This window comes from Natrix helvetica (genome assembly GCF_964273705.1).
Source record: "Natrix helvetica genome assembly, chromosome: 7".
In the NCBI taxonomy this organism is placed as follows: Eukaryota; Metazoa; Chordata; class Lepidosauria; order Squamata; family Natricidae; genus Natrix; species Natrix helvetica.
In genome coordinates, this window is record NC_138558.1 from 74,647,795 (window position 1) to 74,668,357 (window position 20,563).

The 20,563-nt window shown below is 40.1% G+C and overlaps 1 protein-coding gene across 3 annotated transcripts in view; it reads right to left on the reverse strand.

Annotated features, from left to right (window-relative positions):
• The window catches only part of ATP8A1 (ATPase phospholipid transporting 8A1), a 68,737-nt gene extending 60,384 nt beyond the window's left edge, over nt 1-8,353 (reverse strand). For all 3 annotated transcript variants that reach the window (XM_081958947.1, XM_081958948.1, XM_081958946.1), the window contains exon 1: nt 8,231-8,353. In XM_081958947.1, the coding sequence (XP_081815073.1) occupies nt 8,231-8,279 (49 nt within the window). In that variant the 5' untranslated portion in view covers nt 8,280-8,353. The remainder of the gene's footprint in view (nt 1-8,230) is intronic.
• Between the last annotated feature and the right edge of the window lie 12,210 nt (nt 8,354-20,563).

A 20,563-nucleotide genomic window follows, 5' to 3' on the forward strand; every position in this document is an offset into this window, starting at 1 on the left:
CAAAACAGTAGTAGTTCTGAGTCTAGAACGCTTTGAATCACAGCCCTGCCTCCTTATAAATGGAACAGCTAGTTGCTGGGAAAACATAATTCTGTTTTGTTAGGATTAAAGTTCAGCTTCTTTTTGTCTCGTAGGGCTTTGTCCAGCTTCCAAATACCAGGCCAGGACTTCAGCCTACTATATCTCCATGGTACTCCATTGTGCAGTCCTCAACGTACAACAGTTCATTTAGCGAATGTTCAAAGTTACAGTGGCACTGAAAAAATTGACTTGTGATTGTTGCAGCAGCTTCATTGCCACGTGATCAAAATTCAGAGGCTTGGCAACTGACTCCTGTTTATGACGGTTGCAGTGTCCTGGGGTCATGTGATCCAAGGCAGATTCACCTAACAACCGTATTACTAATTTAACAACTGCAGTGAATCACTTAATAGCTGTGGCAAGAAGGGTTGTAAAATGGGGCAAATTCACTTAATGAATGTCTCACTTAGCAACATAAATTTTGGTCTCAATGGGGGTTGTAACTTGAGGACTTCCTGTAGTTATGCAACCTATGGCTCAACAATTAAAGACCAAGGAGGACGAGTCCAATGAAGCAGTCAACAGAAAGGTGAAGAAATATTAATTTGTTATGCTGGCAATGTAGATATCTGCATAGATTACAAGTGACCTGAATAAATGGTTTCATGCTAATTATACTTCATTGTGTACAGATACTTGCCAAATGGTTAAAAAAAAAACTAAAGTAGTAGAATAATAGCTGTGAAAATGATGCTTCCTTTGAAGCTTTGTGGCACAAGGGGGTTTGTGCTACTGTCAGATAATTGATAAGCAGCTGAATTAGTGAGAAAATCTCAAAATTACAGCTTTGTAAAAGGATTCAAACATAAAAGCAACCTTCAGCAGAACGTAGAGCTGGGAGAGAGATGAAATGTAATTTACATAAAACTCTCCCACAAGGACTATCAATACACCCTTTAGTCTCCAATAAGGGATCCTAAAAAGCCATAAGTTCAAATTGAGATTGTAGAGATAAATAACAGATCAGTACAGTACAATACTATATTTTAAATACAAGTACTCCTCAACTTATAACTCACTGAAAAAAGTGACAACTATTTTTCACACTTACAACCACTGCAATGTTCCCATGGTCACATGATCAAAACTCCGATGCTAAGCAACAGGCATGGATTTATCATGGTTGCAGTGTCCCGCGGTCATATGATTTCCTTTTTACAACCTTCTGACATGCAAAGTCAATGATGAAGCCAGATTCACTTAATGACTGTTACTAAGTTACCAATTGCAGTGATTCACTTAACAACTGTGGCAAGAAAAATGGGGGCAAAACTGAATTAACTGTCTCACAAAGCAACAGAAATGTTGGGCTCAATTGTGGTCATAAGTCAAGAGCTACCTGTAAAAGAACACAGTCCTTTTTAAAGAAATTGATAATAGACATTAAAAGTACAATTGAAATGACACATATGAAATAAAATCTATGTCATAAAATACAACGTAAGCCTTTTAGGCTTTTTGTATCAACATTCTGCATCCTGATTTAAGCAAAAAAGTTTAGAGAGGCACAAACTTGGAAAAAAACTAGGCTTGTTGAACTTCTACAGGGATGAGAATCTTATTATAAAAGAGGTTTTTTCCCCCCCTGTTGACTGCGAAAGGAATTCTTGTTTCTTAGCTGGAATAGTTTTAAAAAGTAAAATAACAGTACAGTACTAAGATTCTAACTGAATTAAAAAAATATAACTTAAAGCAGAAAAGAACCAGAGTGGATTTGAGATCAGCTATTTATAAAAAAACATTTTGATGATGATTTGTGGTACCTTAATAAAACATGAGAGATAAATTGAGAAATTTAGAATACAAAAAAATTACCTTATAAATCTATTTTGTCACAAATGCAAGAAATGTCACAGTAAATCATTCAAGCGCAATATAATGTTCCAGGCAAGATGACTATATATTAATAAAACAATCATGACGAATCATTCACAGGATGAATTGAAGAACTAAGGCAATATATTTACCTATTGTGGACCTACAGTCAAGAAAGTGATTTTCAGAAAAACTGGGAAATTTTATTGGGAAATTGAAATTATTCCTCAGCTAGTATTATTAAATATTTTTGTCCTACAAGTGCATCATTAAAACATATGTGGTAATTGTGTGTCTTATGGTAACAGCTTAGTGTTTGTTAGATTTTGAAAACTTGTATATTGTAAATTCTATCACTAGGAAAAAATTATGGAATAATGCACTGTAGACAAACCAATGATTAAATTCTTGCTAATTAGGAAACTGACAAAATTAGACTCACATATAGATCTGAATATTCGATTTGATAAATCCAAGAACTACTGGTAGAAATCTTCTCAAAAAATAGGTGGAAAATATGAAAACATATGATTCTCTTCTACCATAAAAATATGTATTCAAATATATTAAAACAGTGTATGTACAACTGCAGTTTCGTTATCAAAAAAATGTTACGGGCTAATGTGCAGGAGAACAATATTTGTAAAAATGTAAAATAATATTAAAATAACTTTTACAGGTAAGTTCTCATATATATGCACAGGCATAAGTTTGCATGTGTCATAGAACAAACAAGAGCAGGGTTGAAATTTATAGTAGTTAGCTTTTGTTCCCTACATTTGCATCAATAAAATGGGCATACAATATAGGTAGTTCATTCATTTAGTGACTACACCAAGTTATTGACAAAAGTGACTTATGACTGCTTTTCACACTTATGACCACTGCAGCATCCTCGTGACCACATGATTAAAATTGGCACTTGACACATGGCAACTTGCCTATATTTATGACAGATGCAGGGCCTCAGGATCATGTGACCCCCTTTTCAAACCTTCTGACAAACAAAGTCAATGAGGAAGTCAAAGATTCATTTAACAACTGTGTTGCTGACTTAACAACTGCAATGATTCACTTAACAACTGGGGCAAGAAAGGTCATAAAATGTGGCAAAACTCACTTAACAAACGTCTCCCCTAGCAAATAGAAATTTTGGGTTCAATTGTGGTTGTACGTTGAGGACTCCTTATAGCCAATTTCAACATTGCTCCCTCCAAACCAGTAGTAGATCACACTATGTATAGTACATGCTGACACTATGCCATTACCTAAGCAAATCGATAAGGATTTTTTCAACTATAACACTTTTCAGATATTATATGATTAGACATTTTGAAACTAAAGTTTCTGATGGGCACTCAAACTGAAAAGTAATTATTCAACAGTCACTGGATTTATTTATTAAAAGCTACCTTTTCTTCCCTAAACTGTCAATTTGGCAAACAAACTCAAATATCTTATGAAGCAGAAGGGGCTGAAGGACAAAAGGCAGTAAAAACAGCTTTTTAATGAGGATTATCAGAAGAGACCAAGGTTAAACATCTCCACCTCCTGAAATCTAATTAGGACTGCTGAAGAAAGAGGAACGCGGCTGTTCCTCCCATCAGCAATCTTGATCAAGAACAATGAAGAGGTTTTAACCTCATTCCCAGCTTCAAAATTTCCTTCGGCAAGCATCACTGCTTTTTATTAGGGAAACTGCAGATACCATTAAAAACATCCACAATGATTGTACACAAATGCAAAATGGAGGGGGAACAATCATTTCTGTGGAGAAAATGCATGGGAATGTAGGGAGATGTCCGTGTTCCTTTGCTTATAAACTTTGCTTATGTGTCGTCTTCTTTCATAAAGATTGTTCATTCCTGCATTAAGAGGCAAAAGGATGTTTCAAAATTACTTTCACATGATCTGATTTGTGCTTCCATCACTTTACTTCCTAAAACATGTGACTGAAACTTAGCTGAACTGTAAGAAGTTTTATGTGGCTTTCAGATAGTAATCAGAATTTCCCAAGGCACACAATCTCGTAGCATTTGAAGAAAAAGAATTTGCTTTCTGAGGAATCTTTGTATCCCATTCCTTTCACATGATTGATAAGAACAGATGGAAGTAAAGTTTATTAGCTCACTGCTCAAGAAGAGAAGAAAATTAATAGAACATGTCCAAATGGCATTTTTGTAAAACTAAAAATAAATGATGAGTATGTGTATTTTATATTTCACAAACAGCTTTATTTCTTTTTTTATTTAGAGTGGTAAAACAAAGGAGAACATGTTATTTAAAATGCTGTATTCAATCGTGTTCACAAAAATTAAACCAAAACCTTACAACCATTTATTCAAATGCATTCTTTCCATAGTAATATACTCAACTCTACTTATATAATAAATATTAGGTACTAACGCTAATAACTAGTAGGAAGTCATTACTAAAACCAATAAACAGAATATTTTGCTCTGTGCTGAAATTTTTAAATTATATATTAGTTTACAAAGTCTAATAAACGTACTTATATTAGTACTAATTAATAGATTTATTATCAGAAATGATTTATGAAGATGATTATTTTCAGATATTAATATCTAATGTTTCAGCCATAAATTAATATACTTTTACACAATTATGTAAACGATTATGAATTACATCTTTTAATACCATAATGTTGGTTGTAGGTGTTTATCTGATTAATGCTAAGAAATATTTCTTCTATACAGAAAAAGGGATACAACAGAAATATTTATAGTGGAATGAAGCATAACAAAAGCTTTTATAATGATGTTTTGCTTAGTGCTGTATTACAGCAGATATATATACACAACTTTCTCTTTCTTGCATCAGCAGAACAAAAAGAAAGCAACCTTCACTTGCAGATATGTTGGCTATAAAAATAAACTTCATGTTAGGAATTCTTGATTGTGTATTTCAGACATACAAATTAATATAGTGCTATTTTTGACAAATTGAACTTGCACTGTCAAAATGGAATACTGGAATTGAACAGGACTGAACTGTTCATCAATTTCTTATTTACATTAAGAAAGATTGGGTTGGATTTTTAAGTTTTGCCTACCTAGCTCCAAAAATTGAAAAAAAAATAATTAAAGAAACCCTCCAAAAGTAGAATAACAATTTTAATTAAGGGAAGTGCAATCTATATTTAAAATGCATGGGGGTATCTAATTTCATTTTAAATATACAATATCAACTGGAATTATGATGTTTGATTATTAAAAGAAAATAAATTCTCCAATACTTTTGATCACGATAGGTAAATGTTTGCAAATTTCCTCCCATATTGCAAGAGAGTTCCATTATTCAGTGTAATATTGTTCTTAGAGAAACAGCTTTCTTCTCATCTAAATCTGAACCCCGGTAGTCCTCATATTGGAACGAAATTGCATAATATCGCTGATGAGATTTGGAGGTAGCCTAACAGGAGCTGCTCATTTGATCACAAATCTAAGGGATTCAGTCCAACCCAACCCAATGGGTTGTTTTCCCTTATTCCCTCTCATGCTGCAGAGAAAACTGAGAAATACGACATGAGACCATGAGATGTGAGATGTAATCCATTCACCTTCTGCTACAGGATGGTCTTCCCTATAATACAAATAGATCTCTTCATATGGATTCCTTTAACTTCAGCCACAACCTGGGGCAAGAACAAGGCTGGGAGAGATACACCTTATAAAATGAAATGCTGTATATCTCATAAATTATCAAAGGTTCCAGCAACGGAAATCTCTCAACTTCAAATATTAATGACATATCATTTCTCTAAGAGCAATAATTCCCTTCAATTTGTTTTAGGCTATTCTGTCATTCCTTTTATTTAAGTAAAGATGAGTTAACATCTTTCCTAGTACCTCAGCATTCCCAGATAGTGAGGAATCTGGAGCATTTCAGCATTTCACAGGCCTAGGACTACCAAATCTCATCTCCGTGTCAATCTATCAATTTCATTGCGTTTCCTTGTAACATAAAATAGTCCAGAAAACATCTAGCAAACAGCAAAAGTCGCAAACAGAATTTAAACACACCAGGGGAGTGTTGCTTTTGTGAAATATGATGCAAAGTTAACATAAAAAGGTAAAGGTTTTTCAATCAAGCGCCACTTCAGATCCATTCAGGGCTATCCAACCGTGACCTGCTTAGTTTCCTCACCCCACCAGGGGCTCCGTCCCCTAAGACCACCATCAAACATTAGTGATTACTGGCATTTGCAGGAAACACATGACTGACTATTCAATTATCGGGAAAGAGCTGTTAGTTGTTTGGGGAAAGAAACCCAATTCAGGAAACAAAAGATGGAATAGTTAAAAGCAGACACAAAGGCATGAGAGTTATTTTCCTATTAGTGACTCACAGTGTTTTATAGGAGCCAGACAATTGAAGATGGGCATCCGAGGTGGTCAAAAGAGTCAAAATGGCAGCTTTGCCGGAATAAGACTTCCCTTCTTAAGCAGCCAGCTTCTTGTGTTTTGACCCATCTTTGCAGACAGCTCAAGGTCTAGAGGCTCAATCGTACAATGCATGGGTCAAGGAACTAAAGGCAGTGATGCCAAATGTTTTCAACACCGAGTGCCCAAACCGGAACGTGTGTGCATGTGTGTGCGCCAGAGCACTGGAAAACCGAAGACCAGCTGACTGGTGCACGCATGCCTGTTTTTTTGGCTATTTTTGGCCATTTTCAGGCCATTTTCTGAGCCAAAAACATCCCAAAAAACAAACTGAAAACAGCCCTGAAAATGGCCCAAAAATGGCTTGTTTTTTGGCCGTTTTCCAGTGCTCTGGTGCCCACGAAGACCAGCTGGCTGGCGTGCATGTGCGCGCCAGAAACCAGAAGGGCAGCAGGTGATTGTGCATGTGCCCAAAGAGAGGGCTCAGCGTTCCCCATCACAGAACTAAGGAATATCTAAGCTATTGAAGAAAAGGTTAGGGACAGAATAATAGCATCTTCCAAAACTTGAAGGGCTGTCATAGGGAAGAGAGCATCAATGTATTCTCCGTAGTAACTGAGCAATGGGTAGAAGCTCATTAAAGGGAGACCCAACCTAGGACTAAGGAGGAATTTCCTGACAGTGAAAACAATCAGTGGGACTTTTCTCCTGGAGTTGTGGCTGGTCCATCCATGGAGGTTTTCAAGAAGCGATTGGACAGCCATTTGTCCTGGATGGTATAAGAACTCCTATCTTGGGCAAGAGGCTAGATTAGAAGACCTCCGGAGTCCCTTCCAACCCTATAAACAAGAGTCATCTGAACTACAGAGTGAACAAGTACTAAATTGCATCAATGGAGGCTTTTATGAAGAGGATGGACAGCCATTTGTTTAGAATGGTAGGAGGACTCCTGCCTTGGGCAGGGGGTTTGACTAGAAGACCTCCAGGGTCACCTCTAATCCTAGGATGAAGAGACATCAGAACATGTACTAAACTGCACAAATGTAGTTTTCAAGAAAAGAATGGGGCAGCCATTTGCTCAGAATGGTACTGTAGGCAGGTCTCCTGCCTTGGGCAGGCGGGGGCTAGACTAGAAGACCTCCAGGGTCCCCTCCGGCCCTGGGATCCCTGCCAGCTCTATTCTATATTATATAGGAGGTTTTTTTAAATGAAGAGATTGGGCAGCCATTTGTCTGGGATTGTATGAGGACTCCTGCGTTGGGCAGGGGGTTGGACTAGAGGACCTCCGGGGTCCCCTCCCAACACCTAGGATCAAGAGGCATCTGAACAAGTACTGAATTGCATCAATGGAGGTTTTTATGAAGACTGGACAGCCATTTGCCCAGAATGATACCAGGTCTCCTGCCTTGGGCAGAGGGGCTCGACTAGAAGACCTCCAGGGGCCCCTCCAGCCCTGGGATCCCTGCCAGCTCTATTCTATATTATATGAAAAGATTGGACAGCCATTTGTCCGGGGTATTATAGGCGCGTCTCCTGCCTTGGGCGGGGGGGGGGAGGTAGACTAGAAGACCTCCAGGGTCCCCTCCAGCTCTTGCCTGGCCAGAAGGGTGGCGGAGGATGCTCGGAAAGGGGGAGAAAAAAGGCCGGGCCAAAAGCGCAAGGGCTGCGGCCAAGGAGAGAGAGAGGGGGGCTCAGCTGCGTTTAATCGACCCCCCTCCCTTCCCCCTTGGGGCCGAGCGAGCCTCCTCCGCGCCTGACTGACTGACCGGGAGGAGAAGCGGCGCTGAGGGAGCTGCTGAGGCAATTTACCTCACCAATTTACCTCACCAGCCAGGCTCGGGGCTGCTTCTTCCTCGCCTTCAAAAACCCCAATTCGTCCCGAGAGCCCCCCACCCCCATCCCCACCCCACCCCGAGCCCGGCCGCACTCACCCTCCGCCCTGGACCGCAGCTCCGACACGGTCCTCTGAACGGCGGGCATCTCTCTTCTTGTCGCTTCAGGCGGCCAGCAAGGCGCGCGCTCCCTTCACAAGTGCTGAGGCGCCTTCTCGCGCTCCCTCTCGCGCGCACGCGCGTGCGCGCACACTCCCCCCCCCCCCCCTTCTCCCGCCGTTTCCCTCCCTCCTTTCTCTTTCCTCCCTCAGGGACGACCAGCGGCTGCGGTCGCGAGACCACCTCTCGGGCACCTGCGCCTGCGCGCCCAGGCAAGCCCGGCTGCCGGCGAGCGCGCGGGCGCTCGCGTGCTCGACCCTCCTTCCCTCCCTCTCTCCCTCCCTCCCTCCGGCTGGAATGTACCAACTCTCTTGAAGGGTGGGGGAGGGGAGGGAGGGAAAAGAATCCTTTTCGACCGGCCTTTGGAGCGCGGTAGGACGAAGAGACGCACTTGCCCTTCCTGCCACGTATGTAAGCGCGTGTGTGTAAACGTGCGGGGGAAAGGGTCCTTTTTTCCTCCACCACCCGCCAACCCGACCGACTCCCCTGCGCTTTCAAGGATCGATAATGGAAGAGGCCGGATTGAAGGCGGGGGCGGAGCCTGGCAAGAAAAGGGGCGGGGGGAGAAGGTATAAAAAAGCCGGTGGCAGGGAGCTCCACCGGCATTTGCTGAGTAGGTGTGAAGTGGGAATACGCGGGTACTGGGAACCAAATTTGACAGGTGGCTATTTACTTTGTTATGAATGCACCCCACCTCCCCTTTAAGGTATGAAACCTTTGAGCCTTTTTGCACCCTGTAAGGATCTGATAAAGCCTGGATGGGAGACCACCAGGAAATCCCAAAGCTCAACCAGGGAGTTTTGTCTCTGCACACAAAGTGCCACAGACATCTAGATTATTGAAAATGAAAAGTAAACTCTGCAGCATGTACATAGACCAAAATGACTCGGCAAAGGTCACGATTCTGAGCTGTTGAAATATATATACGTATATATATATTTTAAAAAAACATACATGTACAGTAATTGTCCTAGGCTCAACTGAGCAGTAGCCTGAACATGGTTACTCTGTTCTGCAGGACATGAAGTATAGCTGATCAAACAAGTCCTGTCACACAGTTACATTAATGTTTGTTTATAAATATTAGTTAGTTGTAAAAATAAAAAAGGCAGGAGATTGGATAGAGACAGACAGACATAGATAATTGATATAGATAAGAAATAGGTAGGTAGATATAGGTCAATAGATGGAGATATTGACAGGTTAGGTAGGTAGGTAGATAAGTACGGTAGGTGGAGAGACAGACACATGATAGATAATTTATATATATATAAGAGATATGGATCAATAGATGAGAGATTGATAGGTAGATATAGATTAGATGATAGATAGATAGATAGATAGATAGATAGATGATAGATAGATGGATAGATGGATAGATAGATATGATAGGTAAGTAGGTACAGAGACAGACATGATAATTGATATACATAAGAGTTAGAAATAGATCAATAGATGAGAGATTGATAGGTAGGTAGGTAGAGAGATAGATATGGTAGGTAGGTAGAGACAGAACATGATAGATAATTGATATACATAAGCGGTAGATAGATATAGGTCAATAGATGAGAAATTGATAGGTAGGTAGAAATAGATAGATAGATGATAGATAGATAGATGATAGATAGATAGGGTAGGTAGATACGGTAGGTAGATATGGTAGGTAGATAGGTAGGTAGAGACAGATACATGATAGATAATTGATATACATAGGAGCTAGATATAGGTCAATAGATGAAAAATTGATAGGTGGGTAGAAATAGATAGATGATAGATAGATGATAGATAAATAGATGATAGATAGATAGATAGATAGATGATAGATAGATAGATAGATAGATGTTAGATACCTTAGGTAGGTAGAGAGACAGACACATGATATATAATTGATATAGATAAGGGAGGTAGGTAGATATAGATCAATATACTGTATATGAGAGAGAGAAATAAATATGATACAGAGATAGGTAGGTAGGTAGATAGATAGATACGGTAGGTAGAGAGAGACACACATGATAGATAATTGATATAGATAAGAGATAGGTAGGTAGATATATAGATCAATAGATAATAGAGAGAGAGAAAAAAATAAATATAATACAGAGATAGATATAGATAGAGTTAGATAGAGATAAATAATGATATAAATAGTAGATGATAGATTGATGTTAGAGGGAAAGGGAAATGATAGGATAGGATGGATACATAGACTGCTAAGCAGCAATTACTCAGCATACCCAGCCTACGATCATTTTCATTGAAGTGCTGAATAATACAGCTGCATCATTCTGTCACCAATGAGGGCAGGCAGCCACAGCTATCCACGAGAAGTCATAAATCACTATTGTGGAAATGTCCTATCAACCCACTTTCAAAAGAGTGGTTCCTGTGCTGAATCATCACAACATAACAGACAATCTTATAAATAAAGAGATGTGGCAATTGCTGTCTTGTCTTCTCCCTGTTTGCTCAGCAGGATAAAATTCTTGGTAAGGGAATGGAAAGCTCATCTTGCATCCGACTACATGTTTTATCAGGATAAGCCAATATAAAAGTGTTCTCCAGACAAAATAAATATCGGTTTTAAAGACCACAAGTTTTGTTAGGAACACAGATGGATGTCTCAGAGCAAAGAAGATGATTATTAAAATAATAATAATAAGGAGCAAGACGATTCTTAGGAAAACAATGTGCTCTGTTTTCAACAAGACCCCAAGTTCTTAAAAAAGGGAAAACTTTTTCAAGTATTGTTCTTTGAATTGTGGTCCTGGAATACTGTGTATAGACAACACCTTTCCTTAGCTTCTATCATCTGGAATGCAGCGTTTTGACTTCTTAATATTTCCAATTCTGGAAGAATAAAAGGTAAATGTTTTCCTCATACATATATGTTAGTCGTTCCTGACTCTAGGGGGCGGTGCTCATCTCCATTTCAAAGCCGAAGAGCCAGCGCTGTCCGAAGACGTCTCCGTGGTCATGTGGCCAGCATGATTCAATGCCCAAAGGTGCATGAAACTCTGTTCCCTTCCCACCAAAGGTGGTTCCTATTTTTCTACTTGCATTTTTACATGATTTCGAACTGCTAGGTTGGCAGAAGCTGGGACAAGTAACGGGAGCTCACTCCGTTATGCGACGCTAGGGATTCGAACTGCCAACCTTTCTGATCGACAAGCTCAGCGTCTTAGCCACTGAGCCACCCCTGTCCCTCTCTGGAAGATACGGACATTTAAATGAAAAGATTTGCAACCTATTGATAAGGGTTTTTTTTTTTTACTCTGATGTTTATTTATTCACATTTCTGAATCCTCCCATCTCCCTCAAAAAGAACTCTTACATAATAAGAGTTTGATGAGCTGTGAACAGCTATTTAACTGTGGTGTTTTTTTTTTAATATACAATTGAAAAAAATAGAAATGTCTTACTTGGAATCGTTAGAAAGGCCAAGATTATAATGCCAAGAGCGGTTGGGTTTTTTTTTTTTTGCCATCTTTTACAAGGTTTTGGTCAGCATGATACAGAAAAGATGTGGAGACTCTGGAAAGAGTTCAGAGAAGAGCAAGAAAGAGGATTAGGGGACTGGAGGCTAAAACATAGAAAGAACGGTTGCAGGAACTGGGTACGTCTAGTTTAATGAAAAGAAGGACTAGGGGAGACATGATAGCAATCTTCCAATATCTCAGGGGCTTCCCCAAAGAAGAGGGAGTCAAGCTATTCTCCAAAGCATCTGAGGATAGGACCAGAAGCAACAGGTGGAAACTAATCCAGGAGAGAAGCAACCTAAAATTAAAGAGAAATTAACAATGAAGCAATTAACCAGTGGAACAGCTTGCCACCAGAAGTTGTGAATGCTCCATCACTGGAGGTTTTCAAGAAGAGATTGGACAGCCATTGGTCTGAAATGGTATAGGCTTTCCTGCCTGAGCAGAGGGTTGGACTAGAAGACCTCCAAGGCCCCTTCCAACTCTTCTAATCTGTCTCCTGTAAAATATTTTCTTCATAGCACATTTACATTTATTGCCAGCAGTTGTGATAATGGCTTCAAGCTGCGTCGTTTTAAAAGGATTCTGGTCAGGCTTAGAGAGGATGAGTCTATCAAAAGGCTGTTTCTTTGGTCGCTGTTTATAATCTCCAGAAAATTACCCAACAAAATATACCATATATACTGACTGCCAGGAAGCTGTTGTAGAAGGGACTTACTGTTTTATTATTTAAGTTTGCTTTCCAAATTCATCCCATTGGTTATTACATGACTAATGTTATCTGAGATGGGCATATGATTCTTACGTCGTTTGTTTATAAAACAAATGTTCAAAATATCTTCACCGGTTCTTAGCAATACCGTGTCATTTTTAAAAAAATTGGTTGCCAAGCAACTTGAGGGTAATATTGCTCGAATATCTTCCCCCCCCCCCAAAAAAAAACCAGTATAAAACGGATGCATCTCAAGGATCCACATTTTGAGGACGGGAGTTTGAAACTCCCAATTCCATACAGGGAGTGTAAAAAATATTTCATTTATCCAGGTTGATTGTTTAATATAACACGTAGGTTGTGTCAATGTAAGGGAGATTGGTTTGGAGGTAGAATCAGAAGTGGTATTCAGACGGTAGCTGAAATTGGAGGTGCCCCCCCCGCACCCCAATTCTATGCCATCCTATTTAGGTACGTTTTTGCATGCACGGAAGTCTAAGTGCATGCGTGGAAGTGGCATTTGCAACAAACCAGGGGTAACAAAATGTGAAACCCACTGCTGGGTAGAATCTAACAGAGTCCTTAACACCTGACACGCTTTCATGCACAGAAATATTATCCGACTGTGATTTTTGTGTCTCTGTGTGTGTGACAAATTTGTTCCACTGACTGGGACATTTCCATAGCAATTTGTATCTACCTGATCTCAGTAACCTTATTTTCTTTTAGGAAAATTGAAGGTTTTCCTGCCCGAATCGCAAGGATGGTTGGTGGTTTCCCAAATGCTTTCATTATTAAAGTTAAGGGATTCAAAACTGAGAGTGGAATAAAATTACCAGAATATAGAACATTGACAACTTTGACGTATTTGCCATTTGCTGTCAAATGGACTTTGCTAGTCTAAAAAACTGAATTATGTTACATAATATACGGATGGTTCAGAACCTCTTTCTCCTTAAACTTAAAAACAACAACCCACCGCAAATTAAAGTTACTTTGGTGATCACATTATACTTAAGGTAAAGGTAAAGGTTCCCCTCGCACATATGTGCTAGTCGTTCCTGACTCTAGGGGGCGGTGCTCATGTCCGTTTCAAAGCCCAAGAGCCTGCACTGTCCGAAGACGTCTCCGGGGTCATTTGGCCTGCATGATTAAATGCCGAAGATGCATGGAACGCTGTTACCTTCCCACCAAACCTATTTTTCTACTTGCATTTTTACATGCTTTTGAACTGCTAGGTTGGCAGAAGCTGGGACAAGTAACAGGAGCTCACTCCATTATGCAGTGCTAGGGATTCGAACCATCGAACTGCCGACCTTTCCGATTGACCGATACTTATATATACTGTTAAGTAATTAAGCTCCCCGTTAGGAGAGCGAGTATGCAGAGAAGCGTAATGAGAGTGATATGGAATAACACGCACAAACCAGCATACAGAGACACTGAATAGTATAAAAATATAGTAGTTTACTATGTAGCAAAATAGAGGCATTCAGAGTTCAGTTTACAGTCCAAGTCATACACGGTTCAGTCAGTCAGTTATCAATATTCTCAGTTTAATCCACAAAGTATAGCTAAACAGTAGCAAACCACAATACTGGATGGGTGACAACAGATTCAAACTCAACCCCTTCAAGACGGAGTGGCTGTGGCTTCCGGCCCCCCGGTTCAACCAGTTGCTTCCATCTCTGGCCATCGGGGGCGAGCAACTGGCCCCCATGGAGCGGGCGCGCAATTTGGGCGTCCTCCTGGATGCCCGGCTGTCCATGGATGACCATGTAACAGCCGTGGCAAGGGGGGCGTTCCACCAGGTCCACCTGGTGCACCAATTGCGCCCCCTATTGGACCGGGATGCCTTACGCACAGTCACCCATGCACTGGTGACGTCTCGCCTAGACTACTGCAATGCTCTCTACATGGGGCTTCCCTTGAGATGCACTCGGAGACTACAGTTGGTCCAGAATGCGGCCGCGCGGGTGATTATGGGGAGTACTAGATACTCCCATGTAACACCTCTCCTGCGCGAGCTGCATTGGCTTCCTGTGGTCTATCGGGTGCGTTTCAAGGTTTTGATTACCATCTTCAAAGCGCTCCATGGCACAGGACCTAGCTACCTGCGGGATCGCATCCTGCCCCATACATCCCTACGACCAATCCGCTCGCACAGAGAGGGACTTCTCCGGGTGCCGTCCACTAAACAGTGTCAGAGGGCGATACCCAGGAGCAGGGCCTTCTCTGTGATGGGCCCAGCCCTTTGGAATGACCTCCCCCTCGACATTAGGATTACCTCCGATCTCCACTCCTTCCGTTCAAAACTCAAGACCCACCTTTTTCAATTATCCGGCCTGGCTCAACCATAGTTCCATCTTATTCCTCCTGACAGTCTTTTTTAAATCCGTAATTTTAAACTGGGGTATTTTAATTGCTAATTTTATTATTATTATTTTATGTATTGAATGATTGTTACCTCCTTCGTGTATGTGTATGTGTATATGTATATATATATGTGCTTTTTTATTGTACGCCGCCCCGAGTCCCTTGTGGAGAGGGAGCGGCTAACAAATCAAATAAATTGAAATGGAATTGAACAATACCTCAGTATACACCGATCAACGTCTAACAAAACAGAGAGCTAACAGCCATTCTGGCTCCCTCTTATAGCTGCTTGAGGTAACAAGCCAATTACATCTCTGAATCATTTAAAGTAACAGTAAAGTAATCATAGCTTATATACATTGCCAAGCCAAGCCTAGGGTTACATCCCTAACATATACATTATACTTAGATCAGGCTAAATGTTATGGCGACTGATGGTTTAGGAAAAGGGAGACATTTGAAAATGTTAAGAGTGTTCGTGAAACTTACCTTCAGCGGTTGCGTTGCAAAAAGCATACTTTAAAAAAAACCATCACAGTGTGACGAATTTCATCAGTGGAACTCAAGATAACGCCTTTCTCATTTATGAGGATTTAACAAGTTCCATCTGTCTATTCTTCCTGGTAGAAAAATCAGAGTGTCAGAATGACAAAGTTGGAAGGGACCTTGGAGGTCTTCTAGTCCAACCCCCTGCTCAAGCAGGAGACCCTATACCATTTCTAACAAATATTAAGAGATGCAACAAGCAATGAGCTGCGAAGAGAAGTCCACACAAATATTATCAAGGAAATAATCCGAAGATTAATTCCACAAACGGCAAAAGACATAAGATTGCATTATTACTGGAAAGATACAGGTTGATATATGAAAGCTTATAACAAAAAAAATTAGTTAAATTTAGAGCATTATGTAAAAAATGAAGTGATAATGGATATGGTTAAATAAATAATTGATAATGATAATAATGTATACATATGTAATGGTTTGATAAGAATTAATTGGATATGAATGGTAAATGGTGACTATGAAAGGAAGATTAGAAATTTTGTTATGACATAAAAGCTAATAATAAAAATTAAATTAAATCTAGTTAAACTTTGAGTATTAGGTCAAAAAATGTTATGATAATGGACATAGTCAAATAAATGATTGATAATCATAATGATAATAACATATATATATATATATATATATATATATATATATATATATATATATATATATATATATATATATATATATATATATATATATATATATATAATAATAACTTTTATTTCTAGATCGCACCCTTTCCTAGGCAGGACTCGGGGCAGTGTACAGTCATGTTTAAAAAACCATATACAAATACATAGACATGAACATATATATATATGTTGTATTTGTACTGATAAATAAATAAAGGGAGTCTCCCTTTATTTATTTATCAGTACAAATACAACACAAATATAAAAAGGCAACATTAAAAATAAAAATATGGTTTTCTGCCTGCATGGTCTTCTGTGATAAGCCGAAGGACAGAAAGAGGGAGTAGTGACCTTCCTCCCATATTTAGGCATACCAGGGGTTGTAACACAAATACATACATTTATATATATATATATATATATATATATATATATATATATATATATATATATATATATATATATATATATATATATATATATATATATATATATATATATATATATATATATATACACACATACATACATACATACATACATATATATATGTATTTGTGTTACACTGTAAACTGTTATTTATCAGTACAAATACAACATATATGTATGTATGTATGTATGTATGTATGTATGTATTGGCTTAATAAAAGGAAATTGGATATAAATTGTAAACAGTGATTTGGAAAGGAGGACTAGAAACTTGGTTACTAAATATTATTGATTTTTATTTAGAAAAGGTCATAAGGATTTAATGTTATTGGATGATATTGGAAATAGCTAACGAAATGCCATTATGTGGTTATGTTTTAAACTTTGGAATATTCTATGCTGAAGGACGTTAAAACAATTATAGTCAAATGAAAATTGAGGTATGATGATAGTAATATTTATAAATATATTTGATTTAAAATATATGATTTGATATGAATTATAGGTGATGACTGTGGAAGAGATGCACAAAAGCTTTTTGTAACCAATTGACACACTTTCTATAGTATGTAAAGAAAGAGGATTCTTTGTGTTGTGTTTGTTTGTGTTTATGCAAAAATAAAAATTTTCAAAAAAAAAAAAGTTGGAAGGGACCTTGGAGGTCCTCTAGTCCAACCCCCAGCTCAAGCAGGAGACCCTATACCATTTCAAACAAATACTTGTCCAGTCTCTCCTTAAAAGCCTCCAAGGTTGAAGCACCCGCAACGTCTGAATCGGTATCAACAACTTTTACTTTCGACACTAACACAAACAATTTGCATAGTAATTAATAGGTGACGGTTTAACTGTGTCAGAGTTAAAGAAATGCTATTTCTCAGGGAAGCAAGTAGAGAGGTGAGTAATAACACTGCAGGCGGTTATGATTCCGTTTTAGCTAAGTGAAGAAATGCAGTTCAGTTGATTGTTTGACCACAACTGGGAACAAAGAAAAGGTAAAGCAGGCATTGTGTTCCAGATAATTTTATTGCTCGTAAAACCAGAAATATCCTAAGCAGGCTGACATTGTCACTTTTATAAATAAATCCCGTCTGTACAGGAGTAAAAGAGGAAGTGGTGAGTTTCACATTTGGTTACCACTGGTTAGCCTCTAATAGGCATAAGTTAATGGCAGAATTCCAGCTAATGTGTATCCCAACAAGTCCTTTCGAATTGGTGGAATATTTTTTATACAAGTCACCTTTTTTTTCCATCCTGATTATATACTGGAAAAAAAAAATCTGGGGCAAGAAGAAGAATTATACGGAAGAAACTCACTTTTTTTTTCTTTTTTTAAATGATCGTTTTAAAGAAAATGACCGAGGCTTCCCAAGAGCATGAAGCAAACTCCTTGTCCTGACAAAAAACCCCTTTTATTCATTGACTGTGAATTCTGCTCCTTCACATCCAGCAAAGTCTTTCGAGGGAGGATTTACGGTCACAGACCTTCTCTGGCTCGGAGAGCTGCCAGGCCGATCTCTGCAGAACTTGGCAAGGAGTCTCGAAGAGTCATGAACCAATTAAATGAACTAATGGTCTCCTGCAAACTCCACTCCCCTTTCTCACCTCTTTTATTCCCTCTGGGAGGGGCTATTCACTGTCCACCTGTGGCCTTACTCCCAAGTCGACCTCTGTTCCTTAGCTGCTCCCTTCGTCTGGCCACTCTGCACATGCGCACACTGGGAACAGGCTCCAGCTGTTCGTCTGCCTCACTGATGTCTGACTCCGAAGGCAGCTGATAACTGTCAGACGGCCCTGGCCCCTTCTCTGCCTCCGACACAGAGCCCTCATCAGAGCCTTCCCCAGACTCCAGGACTGGCCCATGTTCCTCCCCAACCTCCTCACTGTCCGAGTATGCTGCCAGCTCTGCTGGCCGCTGGTGGGCCACTACAACAACAACGATCCTCTGTTATCATTAAACAAGAACTTGTGTCATCCGTGTGACCTGTAGGATTGTGGTTTAGAAATTCCACCTTGAGCCAGGAAACCTGGTACCATCCTGTTGCCAAAAAGAAATTAAAAAAAAAACAATGTCTCTGCATCGTTAGCCTGCACTGCAGCATTTGGTCTTCTGCAGTCTCTCCAGTCTACTAAGTTTAATATCACACTCAATCATTTGTTGAGAAACCTAACTGAAAATAGCAAAGGCAGTTCTGGGTAATAAAAGAAATAAAATTTAATAGTAATTCCAGGCAGCCCCCAACGAAGCCTATCTTGGTCTCTTAGTTAAAGGTTTTCTATTCCTGCTACAACTACAATCATTTCAGCCACAAAAGGTTTTAAAATGTGTATTTAAAAACCATCCCTTTTGCAAATATCAGAACTCTTCCTAACTCTGCCAGAACTACATCCTCGTGGTCTTATTTTTGCTAGAATTTATAACCGCTATTACCAGGTGTGGGATTCAGCCGGTTCAGACTGGTTCGGGAAAACAGGATGCTAATTTTATATCTAGTTTGCTGAACTGGTAGTTGAAAGGACTGGCTGGCCCCGCCCGCCCCACCCGTGGCCCGTTTCGGATGCCAGGTAAGTAGAAGGCCTGCGCAGAGGCTCTGGGAGGGCGAAAAATTGACCTTCAGGAAGTTCCAGAGCATGGGGAGGACGTTTTCTCCCTCCTGGAAGCTCAGGAGAAGTCTCCGGAGCCTGGGAGGGTGAAACACCCCCCGCTATGGTGCAGGAGGCCGAGTATGGCCACGCCCACCCAGCAACCCGGCAGAGAACCAGTTGCTAAAACCTTTCAATTCCGCCCCCTGACTATTACTTATGCCAATGTAAAAAGATGTTTCTCTCTCTGGACACAATGAGAATATATCTGCTGAACAAAACTCCGCATTGGCGACAGGAAGGGCATCTGGCCAGCAAACGCTCTGCTAGCTCCATTCAGTTTTCCAGACTCCATCCCTCCAGACTCCATCCCGCAAGGCAAATATATCATCTCACAATCAGGAGGCTGTGAGTTTGATCACAGTGAGTTTGATCACAGGATCACACTGTGAGTTTGATCACAGGATCACAGGCACAGGACCTAGTTACCTGCAGGATCGCATCCTGCCCCATACATCCCTGCGACCAATCTGATCGCACAGAGAGGGACTTCTCTAGGTGCCGTCCACTAAACAGTGTCGGGGGGGCGACGCCTAGGAGCAGAGCCTTCTCTGTGATGGGCCCAGCCCTGTGGAATGACCTCCCCCTTGACATCAGGATTACCTCCGATCTCCGCTCCTTCCGTGTAAAGCTCAAGACCCACCTTTTTCAATTAGCTGGCCTGGCTCAACCATAGTTTTATCCCATTCCTCCTGACAGTCTTTTTAAATTTGTAATTTTAACTGAGGGTATTTTAATTGTTAATTTTAATTCTATTACCACTATTGTATGCATTTAACGATTGTTACCTCCTCCGTGTACGTGTATGTGTTTGTATGTATGTGTATATGTATTTGTATGTATATGTATATTTGTATGGGTTTTTATTGTACGCCGCCCCGAGTCCTTTTGGAGAGGGAGCGGCTAACAAATTAAATTTATTCTATTTATTATTTATTCTGATCCTAGATAGAGGCAGATATTTCTCTCTCTCAGATATTTCTCTCTCAGACTCTCTCAGACTCCTGCAACCCTCTGCCAGTGAAAACGAAGCTCAGGAGGGCTGCACGCATCCCTCCAGAGCTCCGTTTTTTGCTGTGACAGCCTTCTGCAATCCTCTTCCCACAACACAGTTCTAGGCTGCATCAACAGAGGGATAGAATCAAGATCACGTGAAGGGTTAATACCACTTTATAAGGCCTTGGTAAGGCCACACGTGGAATACAGCATTCAGTTTTGGTCACCGCGATGTAAAAAGGATGTGGAGTCTCTAGAAAGAGTGCAGAGAAGAGCAACAAAGATGATTAGAGGACTGGAGACTAAAACAAATGGTGGCTTGGCTTTTTTCCCTCTCTCTCCCTCTCTCTGAAGAGATGCCATCGCCCGTTCTGTGTGCCACTATCCGCCTTCTCCGTGCAGCTGAGTCTTACGAATTCATCCACCCTCGGACCTTCTGCGATGAAATGAATGA